The sequence below is a fragment of the Nesoenas mayeri genome (assembly GCF_963082525.1).
Source record: "Nesoenas mayeri genome assembly, chromosome: 2".
NCBI lineage: Eukaryota > Metazoa > Chordata > Aves > Columbiformes > Columbidae > Nesoenas > Nesoenas mayeri.
Genome location: NC_137543.1, coordinates 1,577,367 through 1,594,300, shown reverse-complemented (window position 1 = coordinate 1,594,300; position 16,934 = coordinate 1,577,367). Strand labels below are relative to the sequence as shown.

The 16,934-nt window shown below is 50.0% G+C and overlaps 1 protein-coding gene across 1 annotated transcript in view; it reads left to right on the top strand.

Annotated features, from left to right (window-relative positions):
- The window catches only part of ARHGAP39 (Rho GTPase activating protein 39), a gene marked incomplete at both ends in the record, with an annotated part of 153,405 nt that overhangs the window by 83,398 nt on the left and 53,073 nt on the right, over window positions 1-16,934 (top strand). The window contains one exon of the mRNA XM_080339494.1: window positions 14,046-14,477. Coding sequence (XP_080195620.1) covers window positions 14,046-14,477 — 432 coding nt within the window. The remainder of the gene's footprint in view (window positions 1-14,045; window positions 14,478-16,934) is intronic.

Below are 16,934 nucleotides of genomic sequence, written 5' to 3'. Positions count from 1 at the left end.
TTCTGGTTTGGAAGCACTGAGTTGATGCTTGGTCCTACACTGGAGGACATCAGATGTCCGGGGATGGGCTTTTGTGGTTTGGAAGCACTGAGATGATGGTTGGTCCAATACTGGAGGACATCAAATGTCCTTCTTGGGTCTCAGCTCCTGAGTCCCTGGTGGAGTCAGCTCATGGTGTGGAGGAAGCAGCATGTTGAAGTGATGCTCTCCCTTAGAATCATAGAATCATTTTGTTTTGAAAAGACCCTCGAGATCTTCAAGTCCAACCGTTAACCCAAACTGTATCCCTAAGAGCCCCCCTTGATCAGAGGGAGATGCACCTTCCCCTGCCCTGCGTGGAGCAAATCCTGACCAAATGCTGCTTAGCTTTGTTCCTTCTGCGTTTCACAAGGTTCTTCTCACAGTTCATCCATGATTAGGGATGACTAATTTCATTTGTACTCACCCTTCGTCTCTTGAACAGACCTTTGAGAAGAAGCGAAGGCTTATGCAAGATCCCCGCAGTTCCCATAGTGATTGTAATATTAATATTTAAAAGCGGTGTTATCCAGTTATCTATTTCTTCGAAAAAGGAGCTGGCAGGAGCTGTAGTTCCCGTGTCAAGCTGGCAGAGAGAGCTGGGAGCCTTAGCCCTATGCAAAAATCCTCCTCCGTGGTTTGGCTTCCAGAAGTTGTGCAGGAGAAGCCGGCGAGCAGGGAGCGAGTGGTCCAGGAGCTTTCTCAGAAATCATGTGGAGTGAACCGCCTGCAGCGATGCTGCATCGAAATACGCGTCGTCCCAGTTTAACCAGAGCCAGGAATGACGTAGGGGGTGTAATTTAGGTTGCAAATTACTCTGGAGTTGCAAATCTCATGTTGATACCTCCAGCAAATAAAAGGCACCAGGTGACTTAGAGGTGGTTTAGCGCGGACACCGTAGATTCTCAACATGAGCCACCAGTGTGCCCAGGTGGCCAAGAAGGCCAATGGTGTCCTGTCCTGTATCCAAACCAGCGTGGTCAGCAGGACAAGGGCAGTGATCCTTCCCCTGTGCTCTGCGTTGGGGAGGCCACACCTGGAGTATTGTGTTCAGTTCTGGGCCCCTCAGCTCAGGAAAGAGATTGAAGTGCTGGAGCGGGTCCAGAGAAGAGCAACAAGACTGGGGAAGGGACTTGAGCACAAGCCCTATGGGGAGAGGCTGAGGGAGCTGGGCTTGTTTAGTCTGGAGAAGAGGAGGCTTAGAGCTGAGCTCAGCACTCTCTAGAACTACCTGAAGGGCAGTTGTAGCCAGGTGGGGATTGAGCTCTTCTCCCAGGCATCAGCAATAGGACAAGGGGCCATGGGCTTCAACTCTGCCAGGGGAAATTGAGGCTGGAGATTAGAAAGCAATTCTTTGCAGAGAGAGTGGTCAGGCATTGGAATGACTGCCCAGGGAGGTGCTGAACTCACCAGCCCTGGCGGTTTTTCAACTGAGATTGGACATGGCACTTAGTGCCATGATCTAGTCAATGGACTGGAGTTGGACCAAGGGTTGGGCTTGATGATCTCTGAGGGCTTTTCCAACCCAGTCCATTCTCTGTGATTCTGTGGGTGTGATTCTGCCATGTTGTCCCTAAGTGTGTGTGGACCTTTTCCAGAGCAGCTGCCTGAGCTGGGGGGTCCAAAACAGCATCCCTCAAACCTGGCTTGTGTTTCAGCTTCCAAATTCCCTCCAGGCAACTAAAACACACGATGGTTTTCTGTGCAAGCTGCTCCACCTTTGAATGGCAAAGGGGGATGGCTGGCATGATGCACCACTGGGCAGAAAAGTGTCTGAGATGCCTTCAGACAACCCCTACGCAGCAAGGAAAAGGACCTTCAAAGCTGTTCCAACATATGGCAGGCAAAAATGTAGATCCTGCTTGTTTCAGGGTTTAAATTTTAAGCTAAAAGAGGGTAGGTTTAGCCTAGATATAAGGAAGAAATTTGTTATGATGAGGGTGGTGAGAGCCTGGCCCAGGTTGGCCAGAAGGGTGGTGGATGAACCATCCCTGGAGACATCCCAGGCCAGGCTGGACGGGGCTCTGAGCAACCTGAGCTGGTAAAATAGTCCCTGCTCATGGCAGGGGGGGAACTGGATGACATTTGAAGGTCCTTTCCAACCCAAACCCTTCTGCGATGCTATGGACAGGACTTTGCGTAACCTGATGGGGTTGAGAATGTCCCTCATTGAAGGAGGATGATCTAGTTGTTCTTCAGCGGTCCCTTCCGACCCAAACCTCAAGGACTAGATGACTTTTAGGGCTCCTTTCCAATCTAAACCATTAATTGATTCTATGAACTCAACCACCTGGCTGCAGATTTGTGCCTGCAGCTGCAGAACTAGGACAAATGCAGGAGGTTGGACTAGATGATGTGCAAAGGTTCCTCCCAACCCAAACCCTTCTGTGATGCTACGGACAGGGCTTTGCAACCCGATCTGGTTGAAGATGTCCCTTATTGAAGCGGGATGGTCTAGATGGTCTTCAACAGTCCCTTCCCACCCCATTCTCTGGAGGCCATGAAGGAGAAAAGTCTGGAAAAGTCCAACCTTGCTTGGAATCACTTATTTACACCCATTTTCCTGCTCTTTTCTCTCGTGCAAGTTGAACCGCGCTGCCAGAGAGGGACTATGAGATCTTTTTCCTTTCTTTTTTTTATAGTTTCTGAACAGAGTAGGCGGTTGTTGTGCAACTGGGAGCAGTTATTTATACATCTCTGTGCTCTGCCCCTATCCTGCGGTGCGCTTTCCTCCTACAGCGCGGCCGTGGGCGGAGAACTGCAGCTCCATTGCTTCCTGCAAGCTCTTTTTCTTGTTCACTTTATTACCAGAAACAAAAGCTGGAGGTACCGAGTTAGACTTAACAAGCCCTGGGGGCAAGAGTTTCATCTTCTCTTTCAGGTCTTTCCAAGGCATTGATCACGCTGCCTTTGGACCCAAAAATATCTTCCACGGGTTGTAATTTTTCAGACTGCCGGAGACGTAGGAGACGTGGGGTTTGTGGAGGTTGGCACACGAAACCGTCTTCTCCATGGCGTCCCACTGCTCGAGGAATGCATCTCCTCGTACAAACAGTCCCAAAAATCTGTGGGCAGGAGCAGGACTCGCTGCGTCGCTGTCGTTAACAACCCTCTGTGCTGGTACTAATCGCTTGGAGCTTGCGCTGAAGATGAAGGGCGGGGGGCTTCTTATAGAATCGTTGAATCGTTTCAGTTGGAAAAGACCCTCAGGATCATGAAGTCCAACCATCACCTAACTCTAGCACTAAACCATGTCCCTAAGAACCTTGGCTAAATGCCTTTTAAACCCCTCCAGGGATGGTGACTCCACCACTGCCCTTCTTGGTGAGGATCAGCACTTCTTGGTGTAAATCCTGGTGCTCTCCTAAAAGCAAGATCTAATTCAGGGTAGTTTGGGCACGATGTTCGGGAGACTGAAGATGACATATCCAATAGAAGGTCACAGAGCCCAAACTTGTTGGAGAACGCAGTAATTAAATACTTTGGGACACATCTATGGGCCCAATGTAGCTCATATCCAAAAAAAACTTAAAGCCGATATGATTTCCAACCTCATAGACACAAAATGTCTGAGGTTTGCGTTGAGTGGGCAATGGAGCTGGTGAGGGGCTGGAGCACAAGTGTGATGGGAGCGGCTGAGGGACCTGGGGGGTTCAGCTGGAGAACAGGAGCTGAGGGGAGACCTTCTGATCTCTGAACTGCCCGAAAGGAGCTTGGAGCCAGGGGGGTCGGGCTCTGCTCCCCAGGAACAAGCACCAGGAGCAGAGGAAACGGCCTCAAGTTGCGCCAGGGGAGGTTGAGGTTGGATCTGGGAACAATTTCATCCCCAAAGGGCTGTGAGGCATTGGAACAGGCTGCCCAGGGCAGTGCTGGAGTCACCATCCCTGGAGGGCTGGACAGATGGACATGAGGTTCTCAGGACATGGGGCAGTGCCAGGGTTGGGAGAACAGTTGGACTCGATGATTTTGAGGGTCGTTTCCAACCAAAACAATTCTATGATTCTATGAATAGGCTTTGACACTCATAGAAAGGCTTTCACAGAGTTTTCCCCTGAAGCTCATTATCTGGTCTAGCAGGACATGGAACGTGGTAGGGAGGAGAGTGGTCAACCTCATGCTCACAGTGATCTACTGGGACGGTAGGAGAGACTTCTCCTTGGAAAGTCTACTTTGTGCCACTCGTTATCCTCCGAAAGAGGTACCACTGGTACCACAGTATGGTTGGAACCATGTTGAACCATGATTGTGGATTATTCAGGTAGTCTGAGATGACATCGGAGCCCCCACTGCCCTTAGGAGCTCCTGAGCATCCTTGCAGTGGCTTTTAACAGCTCTGGAGTGAGCTCGGTGTCCCCATCACATCCCCATGGTCTTGGTTCTTCTCTGCTTTTCATGGCTTCTTAAATTAGCCTGAAATTTCTGGCCCCTTTTGTACTTTTTCTTTCCCCGTGGTTCCTTTCCATCCTGCCTCCTCAGGTAGATGATAAATGGCTTTTCATAGAAGATAATTTGTTTTGAATCTGGAGATGCTGGGAGCGGTCAGCGAGCCCTTGAGGACATGGTTGCTTGCCAAAAGATTGAAATGTTGAAGTTTACTGATTATGTTCAGAGAACCAATCTGTGAAAGGGGGAGAATTCCAGACAAAATCAGAGCTCAGGATCCAGCCTCATGCTCCTGCAGCTCCTGGCTTCGATCTGTAACGACATAAATCCCCCAAACCTTGCAGCTTGTAAGGAATCACACAGAATCACAGAATCCCAGAATGTCAGATATTGGAAAGGACCTCAAAGCTCATCCAGTGCAATCCCCCCATGGAGCAGGAACACCCAGATGAGGTTACACAGGAAGGTATCCAGGTGGGTTGGAATGTCTGCAGAGAAGGAGACTCCACACCCTCCCTGGGCAGCCTGGGCCAGGCTCTGCCACCCTCACCCCAACAAGTTGCTTCTCCTCTTCCAGTGGAACCTCCTGTGTTCCAGTTTGCACCCATTGCCCCTTGTCCTGTCCCTGGTTGTCACCAGCAGAGCCTGGCTCCATCCTCCTGACACTGCCCCTTTCCATCTTGATCCCCAGCAATGAGTCCCCCCTCAGTGTCCTCTTGTCCAGCTCCAGAGCCCCAGCTCCCTCAGCCTTTCCTCACACGGGAGATGCTCCACTCCCTGCAGCATCTTGGTGGCTGCGCTGGACTCTCTGCAGCAGTTCCCTGTCCTGCTGGAACTGAGGGGCCACAACTGGACACAAGATTGCAGGTGTGGTCTCCCCAGGGCAGAGCAGAGGGGCAGGAGAACCTCTCTGACCTACTGACCACCCCCTTCTAACCCACCCCAGGTCCCATTGGCTTCCTGGCCACAAGGGCCCAGTGCTGGCTCATGGTCACCCTGCTGTCCCCAGGACCCCCAGGTCCCTTTCCCCTACGCTGCTCTCTAATAGGTCATTCCCCAACTTACACTGGAACTTGGATCTGGAATACAATCCAACACGTGACAGGCGGCAGCGCTGCATCCCCTGCCAGGCTGTAGCTATTTCAGGACAGTGGGAACAAACAAACAAGAGACCTCTGCTCCCTCCTGCCATGGATCCGCAGTCATTTCAGCGACGGCAGAAGCGCTGACGAGGCAGAGATTGAACTCTGAAGCCACCTTAGGAAATAATAAGCTTTTCTATCAAAGCGAATCAGTTGTAGATCGGCTCCAGTCTTTGCTTGTGCCTTTCAAATAAAATTAAAACAATAAAAAAGGGATAATCTTGCACCAAGAGCCGTGGGCTGCACGTCGTGAGGCCGCGCGGGTTCGATGGGAACGGGATGTGACTGTGTGTGTAATGTCAGGGGAAGGTCAGCGGGCTGATGGGGAGACAACGACATGGTGTAGCTATCACAGCGCCAGGGGACGGCAGGAAGATCACAGCGTGGGGAACGTGATGGGCCTGTCAGGAGACGTCAATTCGCGATGGTTTTGCGGGTGGTGGGGGGTCCGTTCCCATGGTGAGAGAGCGGCATCTCGAGCCTTGCAGCTTGGATAATAAAGAAACAAGACTTCAGTTTTGGGCTCCTCAGTTCCAGCAGGACAGGGAACTGCTGCAGAGAGTCCAGCGCAGCCACCAAGATGCTGGAGGGAGTGGAGCATCTCCCGTGTGAGGAAAGGCTGAGGGAGCTGGGGCTCTGGAGCTGGACAAGAGGACACTGAGGGGGGACTCATTGCTGGGGATCAATATGGAAAGGGGCAGTGTCAGGAGGATGGAGCCAGGCTCTTCTAGTGACAACCAGTGATAGGACAAGGGGTAATGGGTGCAAACTGGAACACAGGAGGTTCCACTGGAAGAGGAGAAGCAACTTGTTGGGGATGAGGGTGTCAGAGCCTGGCCCAGGCTGCCCAGGGGGTTGTGGAGTCTCCTTCTGTGCAGACATTCCAACCCCCTGGACACCTTCCTGTGTCACCTCATCTGGGTGTTCCTGCTCCATGGGGGTTGCACTGAATGAGCTTTGAGGTCCCTTCCAATCCCTGACATTCTGGGATTCTGTGATTCTGTGAATTTGATGGGGATTGTCAGGGAACTGGAGTCAAGACGCTGGCTATGAGGCTCGTCCACTGCCTGATGCGCTCGCAACTTCCAGAATATATGTAAGAAATAAGATATTTTAGAATGAGGGTGGTGAGAGCCTGGCCCAGGTTGGCCGGAAAGGTGGTGGATGAACCATCCCTGAGACATCCCAGGCCAGGCTGGATGGGGCTCTGAGCAACCTGAGCTGGTGAAGATGTCCCTGCTCATGGCAGGGGGGTGGGACTAGATAACCTTTGAAGGTCCCTCCCAACCTAAACCCCAATTCTATGATTCTCTGCCCATTGAGCTACAGCGACTGCTCTTCTACCCCCGTGTAGAAGACATGGTGATGTGGTTCCACCTACTTCCTTGCGATGGAGGTGAACTGGAATTATTTTGTGACCATCACAGATTTGCCCAAAGACCACTATCACTGTGGTGTGGTGGATGCAGGACAACTAGAGTCAAGCTACCACATACTTGTCTTGGGATTTTGGGAGGACCATGCCCAATTTTGGGGTTGATCTACCAGGATGACTCCCTAGGCAGGGCGAGGACCTGCATGCGTGGGCAGCACAACCATTTCATGGTTTGGCTTTCCAGAGGAGCTGTTTGTGTGGTTAAGGATCCATGTGTCAACCGGCCCTGTTGGCACCTTGCTTCTCCATTTATCAACTCCCCGGCTCAGCATCATCACCCCAAGCAGGTGACTCCAGCTCGGTGGGAAAGGCTGCATTATTTTTGGATAACTCCATCCCACTCAAAGCTTTTCCGCCAGCTCCAGCTGCCCCAGCAAGAACTTCTGCTCCTTTGGTAGCCTGCCCTGATTATTTTATTCAATCTGCCGCATCTGTCAGGCCAGTTAGCGAAGACGTATTACACCTTTCAGGTTAATTATGTATTTTCATAGAAATGTTCACGGGCACTGAAATTACTAGTGCAGAAACAAGCCCCAGCTCCCAAACGCTTTGATATTCTGCTAACTATGATCTACCTACAGTTAATAGTGGTTTATCGCTGATGCTCAGCAATTCTGTATCCGCGCTAGGCCTGCGTTCATCAGCCCGGGCTTTCTAAGGCTTGGCTCCAAGGAACTACATTTTTTTTGATGGCTTAAACTTCTTTTTGAAGCAAAATATTCCTGGGAAATAACATGCATAATAAGCCAAACTGTCCTGCTCAGAGCCAGATTATGTTCTAGATTATAGATCATCCCAGGCCAGGCTGGACGGGGCTCTGAGCAACCTGAGCTGGTGAAGATGTCCCTGCTCATGGCAGAGGTTGCACCAGATGAGTTCTGAAGGTCCCTTCCAACCCAAACTATTCTATGATTAATTTAATGTTAAGAGTGGGAATGAGACGGTAATAACCTTCTTTGTGGAATTATACACTAGCAGGCGGATTTTGGTTCTTGGATATGTTTGGATCTGGAGCATCACTTGGAGGTGAGAGATGTAGCTACTATGGGAGCAGAGAACCCCAAGTGCTTTAGAGCTTCTTCCAAGTCCCTTCTTCTGGCTCTTCTAGGGTAGACTTGGGCCAGGTCCCCAAAACCTCGCCAAGGAGCGGGAGCTTGAATTGCTGTCACTGTGTTAACCTGAAGCCTCAGGTCTGGGTAAAAATGATGCTCCTTGATCCTCCTGAGTGTCGTTTCCTTCTTCTTGGAGGCTTCAAGAGTTAAAAGAAGTATATGTTCAAGGTTCTTCCCCCTCCAGTTGCACCAGAGGTCCTTGCTCTGAGCTTTTTCTGACTGAGATGCCCTTCGGATCGATGAGGGCTTCTGACCCCATTACCCTCTGACACAGAAAGATGCTTGCTCAGCTCTTTTTCCCCTCGTAACTGCAGTTATCAATAAATTCCAAGTCATTTTAAGTGTAAAATACTTTGAAATTTAAGCTTCTCGTAATCGGATTGGCTCATTGCATTAATTGCTGTGGTGTCAGGGGGGATACGGAGGAGACTTTCTGGAGTGGTGTCTGGATGTTGAGCACTGAGTCAAGTTGCCCAAGAGCCTCTCTGAGGGCACATTAACCTTATTGATACAAGTTCTGGCTCGTTAAAACCCAACTTGTATCACAACACAAGCACTATAAGGCCCCTGATGGCCCCCCCACCTTGTGGTCGTTGTTAGGAACCATTGTTCATCATTACAGCCTGAACTTCATAGGGGTAGGAGGTTCGACGTCCCGCGTGTGTCCAGAGTCCATCAAGAAGATGCTCATTGCATGTGGAGGTGACCAACAGCATCCCCTGAGCATCCCTTTGGCATTTCCTACATCCATCCCCCCCAAAAAAATGAGATTTCCAAGGAGATCGCAGTGCCGTGAATTAAATGCACAGCAACTGGTGCTACAACAGTTGAAGCGATGGGACATGTGGTGGAAACAGCCGGAAAAGATGAACGGGAGGACCTGAACAGCGGGATGTCCTTGCAGGGTTTCTACAGCAATGAGGCGAGATGGATTATTTGTTCTTCCCTGGCCTTCTTGCTGCATCTCTGATCCCGTATTGCTCCGAGGTGGAGGACGGAATACGCAGCGTTATTGCCGTAGGGCCAAATCTGCTTCCTAGGGAAGCTCAGGGTGAGGATATTGAAGTGCTGGAGCGGGTCCAGAGAAGAACAACAAGACTGGGGAAGGGACTTGAACACAAGCCCTATGGGGAGAGGCTGAGGGAGCTGGGCTTGTTTAGTCTGGAGAAGAGGAGGCTTAGAGGTGAGCTCAGCACTCTCTAGAACTACCTGAAGGGCAGTTCTAGCCAGGTGGGGATTGGTCTCTTCTCTCAGGCATCAGCAATAGGACACGGGGCCATGGGCTTCAACTCTGCCAGGGGAAATTGAGGCTGGAGATTAGAAAGCAATTCTGTGCAGAGAGAGTGGTCAGGCATTGGAATGGCTGCCCAGAGAGGTGCTGGACTCACCAGCCCTGGAGGTTTTTCAACTGAGATTGGACATGGCACTTAGTGCCATGATCTAGTCAATGGACTGGAGTTGGACCAAGGGTTGGACTTGATGATCTCTAAGGTCTTTTCCAACCCAGTCCATTCTGTTATTCTGTGATCCTCACTTCAAATAGCAAAACAAGGCATCTTGCACTTGACATTCAGTTGATTCTCATGGGCTTTTGAATAAAGTCATGAAGTTAAACTAAGACCAGGGTTCATTTCGTCTGGCTTTGCATTTTCAGGAATGTCACCCAAGCATGAGCTGGGTCCCTTTTCTGGGCAACGCAGGGAAATAATGGTTTTGGGGTGAGTCTCCAGGCTTTTTGGAGCCTTTATTTTACCATGAGGTGGAGCTTTTCAAGGCAGCACTATGAGTCAGAGGCTCCCTGGGGACTTTTCACGCTGCTGCATGAATTATAAAGTCTTTAAGCCCACGGCTATAAGGTCTGCGCTGTCTTGGACCGTCCTCAATGTGCTATTTAAATTTAGTTTACACTGCCCAGCGCTATGAGACAAATTTGGCTACCAGAGCTTGCGCAAGGATTCTCTGTTACCCAATGAGGAGGGTTTTTGGCTGATGGTGGCAATAATGATGGTAATTCCAGGCCAAGCTTGCATCTGATACCCAGATTAGTTGTGTTGAACCTACAGCAGCAACACATTGCCCACCTACCCATTATCCCCACTGCTGGCATTATAGCTGGGAAATTTCAGCAGCTGAAGCTCAGATTTGTGTATCTGATGGAATTTTCTTGGTTTTCTCTCTTTTCTGCCCAGTGTGGGGCTGGGGAAGGTGGCCCTTGGCTATTGATCCTCCACATTGTGAAGGTGCGGAGTATTGAGCTGCTTGAGTTGATGAATTACCCCGGTAAATTAAAAGACTCGGCAGAAAGGAGAAATGTGAGCAATAAATTTCTTCTCCAACAGCAGGGAAAATAATGATGCAGAGGGAGAGGACCTGTCGACCAGACACCGCCCGGTGTTATTAAGCTGATAATTCACGGTGAAAACCAAGAGGATATTAAGGGTTGTAGGACAGAATGTCCTACATTTCCCTAACTCTTTCCTTTTTGATGCTGCAAGCTTTGACCTTGGCTGGTTTATAGCCCATGATGATCCAGTTGGGTCCAAACAGATGTTTTTCAAGCTCCATGGGGCTATTTTTATTCTATCCTAGTCTAGTCCTATCCTATCCTATCCTATCCTATCCTATCCTATCCTATCCTATCCTGTCCTATCCTATCCCATCCCATCCATCCCATCCCATCCATCCCACCCACCCCCATCCACCCAATCCCATCCAATCCCATCCCATCCCATCCCCATCTCATCCCATCCCCATCCCATCCCATCCCATCCCATCCCATCCCATCCCATCCCATCCTTTTTAGTCTAGTCTAGTCTAGTCCAGCTCTCATTTTACCCCAGTTAATCCCTGGATGAAGAACATTTTATCCTTCCCTGATGCACCCAATATCTTCTCGACAGGAATATCCAAAGCTCTTCCAAAGCAGCCGCCCTTCACCCCGTGGAGTTTGTTTTACACCAAGGTGGTCTAAGAGATGCATTAAAAGTGGGAGCTGAGCGCTGACGTCAATCTAGGACCAACAGGAAATGCTGGATTGGTTTATCACGCTCAGACCCGGATTAAAGCCTTTGGTGGGAACCTGGAGAAAATACTTAACTCTGCAAAGCTGGAGTTGGCCTCCAGCTGTACTGTCATGCTGCATTAAGGCCACTCGTTAGGGCTGAGTTTTGCAGGATGAGACAAGCCATGGTACAGGATTTCTGCTTCTCCCAGTGCTTTTAGTCTCCGTTCTGCAAGGACAAGCTTAACTGCGGCTTTTTCTCTCCATGCCAAGAAGAGCTGGAGACATTTTCCTCACTTCAGTGTGTTTGTTCAAAACCAGGAACCTCTGGCACCTGGAAAGCTGGCTCTTAGTTTTCTAATCCAGTGGTTTAAATCAAATTGGAAGATAAGCTGGACCCACTGGAGGGCTTGGGGCTGCCAGGGGCAGGTAAATGCCCCCCAGGACTTTTTTCTTGCAAGTCCTTGAGCAAATTGAGCATTTCTGAAAACCCCGCAGGGAACTCGCTCCCGGTGAAAGGCGACGAGATGCCATCCATCACTTGTCTGACTCACTGGATGTGTCAGTTTTAAATGCCACCTCATTTGATAAGCTGCGCTTAGCACGCCGGGGGCTTTTTTTTCCCCTTATCCATTTCTATGCCTTTCTCAACAGACTTGTAAATGCAGACGAAGACAAATTCCGAGTAAGAAATTTTATTTAATACGATCATCCCTTGTATCTTTTTACATAAGCCCACACAAAAGTAAAGAATTTGGATAAAATGTGGCTGCTTGTAAGCCTCGGGTATCCCCCGGATTAGCAAAAGGGGACTCCTGCAGTGTTTGGGGTAATCTGAAAAATGGGTTAAATTGCCTGTTCTTTGGGATTACAGCTTCTTTTAATCCTCTTTTGCATTTCTCAGCTCCGTTTGCCACTTTATGATTTCAACAACCCCCTTTGCTGTGTTTCTGCGTGAGCTGGTTCGCTGTGTGGGGCTGATGGTGCCTTGGCCTAGCTCAGCAGGGAATGGGGTGGTGGGAGGAAGCTTAAATCACATTTTCTGCTCCACATTTTGGTGCTGAGCTCCATAGTCTATGCAGAGACCAACATCAAACTGGCTCTTCATTTAATAAACGCACACAGGGGGCATTGAGCTGCGTGTAGCTGAGCTCTTCTCCCTGGGATCCAGTGGTAGGATGCATGGCAATGGTTCAAAGCTCCACCAGAGGGGGTTTAGGCTGGACATTGAGAAGCATTTCTTTACCGAGAGGGTGGTCAAACACTGGAACAGGCTTCCTAGAGAGGTGGTTGGTGCCTCAAGCCTGTCAGAGTTCCAGAGGCATTTGAACAAAGCTCTTAATAACATGATTCAACTTCTTCTCAGCCTTCAAGTGGTCAGTTGGACTAGATGATCGTTGTAGGTCCCTTCCAATCAAAAATATCCCTTCCCTTCCCTTCCCTTCCCTTCCCTTCCCTTCCCTTCCCTTCCCTTCCCTTCCCTTCCCTTCCCTTCCCTTCCCTTCCCTTCCCTCTTCTTCTTCTCCTCTTCTTCTCCTCTTCTTCTCCTCTTCTTCCTCTTCTTGATAATCTCTTCTTTATCTCTTCTCCTCCTTCTTCTTAGTCTCCGTTCTGCAAGGACAAGCTTAACTGCGGCTTTTTCTCTCCATGCCAAGAAGAGCTGGAGATATTTTCCTCACTTCAGTGTGTTTGTTCAAAACCAGGAACCTCTGGCATCTGGAAAGCTGGCTCTTAGTTTTCTAATGCAGTGGTTCTTCTCCTTCTTCTTCTCCTTCTTCTTCTTCTTCTCCTTCTTCTCTTCTTCTTCTCCTCTTCTTCCTCTTCTTCATAATCTCTTCTATCTCTTCTCCTCCTTCTCCTCTTCTTCTTCTCTTCTTCTTCTCCTTCTTCTTCTTCTTTTCTTCTTCCTCTTCTTCATAATCTCTTCTTTATCTCTTCTCCTCCTTCTCCTCTTCTTCTTCTCTTCTTCTTCTTCTTCTTCTTCTTCTTCTTCTTCTTCTTCTTATTATTATTATTATTATTATTATTATTATTATTATTATTCTCTTCTTATTCCATTCCATTCCATTCCATTCCATTCCATTCCATTCCATTCCACTCCTCAGCATGGATCCCAGGACAAGGTCAGGTCTGTTCTCTCCTCGCTGGCTCCATCCCTCCCACCGTTGGCTTTCGGTGTTGGTGCAGCCCGTGGTTATCACCGAGTCAAGGCATGTCGGGGTGGGTAGTTTGGGGAAGGTGCTGGAGGTGTGACCCACACACCAGAGAGCCAGCACCTTCGCCTGGTGTTGAAATCGAGACAGAGGGAAGCGGTGTTGGGGTTCGTGCCGGGGAGCGGCTGTGCTGAAGGCCTTTGAAACATCATTTTTGGGTTTTGCACAAGCAAATGCTGCCGGGCTCGGTTGCCTGGGCAGCCACGCGGAGCTGCGGGGTGGTCTTGCAGAAGTAAGTTCATCGCCAGGTTGGTGCCTCCATCTGTGCTCGGTCCCTCCCATCTCTTGCCTCCCCGCTGCCCTTCACTGCTGATGTTCTGAGCACCCCGCACCCGTGGGGTCTGTCCCCAAAGAATTCAGGCTGTAAAATGCAGAGGGAATGGAGTGAAAGCCGGAGCCGGGGTGAGCGCTGGGGTGTCGTAACCCTGGTGTGTATTTTCGCCGGCTTACAGACTTATTGAATCCTCCTAGAAGCTGAAAAGCAGCAACTGGTTTGCAGCCCTTTGCAAATACTGTATTTAGTGTAAATAGCGCTTCGGGACTCAGTGTTGATGGGGGAGGAAGAAAGAGTTGCTGTCGCCACCCAAGCTGCTCTTCTTCTCCATCCTGCCCCACTCGGTGTCACAAGTGCTCACGGCGAGCGTTGAATCGCAGCGTCATAGAATGATTTGGGTTGGAAGGGACCTTCAGAGATCTTGTTGTTGAAACCTCTTTGGTTTTATTGTGTTTGTTCTCCTCCAGGCTGGAATGGGTGGAAATCATCGAGCCACGAACCCGGGAGCGCATGTACGCCAACCTCATCACGGGGGAGTGCGTGTGGGACCCCCCCGCCGGGGTGCGGATCAAACGCACCAATGAGAACCAGTGGTGGGAGCTCTTCGACCCCAACACCTCCCGCTTCTACTACTACAATGCCACCACGCAGAGGACGGTGTGGCACCGGCCGCAGAACTGCGACATCATCCCCCTGGCCAAGCTGCAGACCCTGAAGCAGAACACGGAATCGCCCAGGGCTTCCACGGAGAACAGCCCCGGGAGGAGCAGCAATGTCAGCAGGGAGGGCAGCACCAGCTCCTCGCTGGAACAGGAGCTGGAGGGCAGCGAGAAGGCGCAGGAGCAGAGATCGAGCCGTCCGTCCACCCAGTACACCGTGGTGAAAGAAGAAACGGAAAGGTAAAAGCAGACCGGCTCTGCCGGCACGTCGTAACTGAGCTCAATGATGGGTTGTTTGGGCGATAAAATTGCCGTTTCAGGTACTCTGATAGTTTTCCCCACGCTGTGGAAGAGCAGAGAGCAGAGCCCATGTCCTGTAGCTCTCTATTCTGTTGTCTAGAGGTATTTTAGGGATAACTCCTCTAGCTGGATTGGTCTGTGCACCAAGTCTTGCTCCTCCATAGCACAATTATAGGAGGAAAAGGTGTAAGCAGCTGTGAAAGGTGTTTCTCCTCATTAGAGTCAACTTAAGTGTTCCCTCCAGAAAGGTACATTAGAGAAATTATTTCTTGTTCTCTGGAATAGGTGGTTTTAGAGAGCGGCACGGTTTTAAATGATTTCTCTGGATAAAATCTCCCTAATGAGGGAGGATGATTCACACTGTGGTTGTCCCACTGGTTGTGGAGCTCCTGGCAGAGATGATTTCTCTTGTAAAATAGAAGCTTGAAACTGCACAGCGAGTTAGCACTCGGTTTCTAAGGTCCTGCTGCATATGGATAACGTACTGAGACATCCGCGTTGCTTCTCCTTGAGCTTTGTTTCATGCTTTTAGGGCTTGCAGGCCACGAATGGGGGCGTTCGTTAGTTAATATATTCATATTCTCTTCAACGATGCCTCTAAGAACATTGATAACCCAACAGTGTCGCCGGTAGAGCGATCGGCAGCGCATTTTCTGCTCCCAAACTCATTCTGCTTATTGTCAAGGGTTAAGATTGTGGGGTGACAATAAAACCCTGGCAGATGTATTGTTAACCCCCTCTGCCCTACAACTTCCCCATTTTTGCCCCTCCCTCTCCCCCCTTCCCACTCAGGACAGTCGATCGGGAGGGAAAAAAGACAGAGAGAAGAGAGCTGGAAAAATTAACAATGTTTTACTAATGCTACTAATAAGAATAGAGAAAATAATACAAAATATACAAAACCAATCTTGAAAGTCTCAGCAACTGCAGAGCTCGCAACCAAAGTCCTGGACTGGACTCTGCAGCCAACCGGAGCTGGATTCAGTCTGTCACTGGCCTCAGTTCGCAGGGACGACTAGCAAGGTCCTCTCCTAATGTCGGCCATAAGCAGAAGGGAAAAAGCAAAGGCAAAAGGGCAAGGGACGAGGTGATCTCCCATTTTATATGAAGTATTCACGTGAATGGAATGTTATACACAGTTGGTCAGTTTCTTGGTCACCGGTTTCTTGTCGCCCCTCTCGCGAGATGTCCATCCATGCTTATCAATAAGTTTGCATTCCATTGCTAGGTTTACCAAAACATGTGTCTGGTTCTCCAGGAAAATGCAGTTAATATGAAGGCTTTAGCTGACAGGCAAAATCCACTGAAAGAGAAACTTGTTTTTAACAAAACCAGGACACTTATGCAGCCGGCACACAGAACCTGCGGCCGGGCGAGCTCACGGCCACGCAGGGCAAGAACAGGATCTCCCGGCTCAGCGAGCGCCTTCATGTGGGACCTTGGGCGCAGCCTGGCCCCCGCGCATCTGGCCCCTGAGCGGAGGTTTAATCTCGATCCTCTGATAAGATCACCAAGAGTGGGGGTGGCATCTTCCCTCGCGAGGCGGGTGCTTTTTGGAGAGGTGGGTGGTTTTGATGTTCGATTACAAAGACGCCGAGTGGCAGACACGGCTGCCCACTGCGGCCAGGTCTAGCTGGGTCTGTTGAGGGTACGCCGCCAACTATTTAAGCCGGTCTTTGCTTGCCCGTCCCCCATAATACCAAGCCCTGACTTTAGATAGGACAAGGAGTCGTTTTAAACTAAAAGAGGGGAGATTCAGACCAGAAATAAGGAAGACATTTTTTACACTGAGGATGGTGAAACACTGGCCCAGGTTGCCCAGAGAGGTGGTGGATAAACCATCCCGGAGACATCCCAGGCCAGGCTGGACGGGGCTCTGAGCAACCTGAGCTGGTGAAGATGTCCCTGCTCATGGCAGGGGTGGCACTGGATGGTCTTTCAAGGTCCCTTCCAACCCAAACCATTCAATCATTTTATGATTCACAAAGCTCTGGAACAGGTCTCTTGACCCCCATGTCCTGGCTGGAAAAAGTCCCATTCCCTCATTGACCTTCCCCTCTTCAAAACCAGACTGGGCATGCTGGAAAGCCTGGAAAGATTTGCTGAGACCTCAAGGTCACTGGGACCCATTAAGGAAGAGATTTCTGAATGTCTGAAGTCCCACCAAAAGTGGGAAGGTCTTTGCTGCAGCTGACTCAAGGGAAGGGGAGATGCTGGGGGTTGAAAGGGTAGATGTGGTTGAGCCTGGTAGACGTGGCACTTCCAGCAGGGATGGGGCAGATGGGGAGCTGCAGTAGCATCAGTGTAGTGCCGGCAAATCATTAAATCATTGAGTCGCAGAATCATTTTGGTTGGAAAAGACCCTCAAGATCATTGAGTCCAACCATAACCCACCCC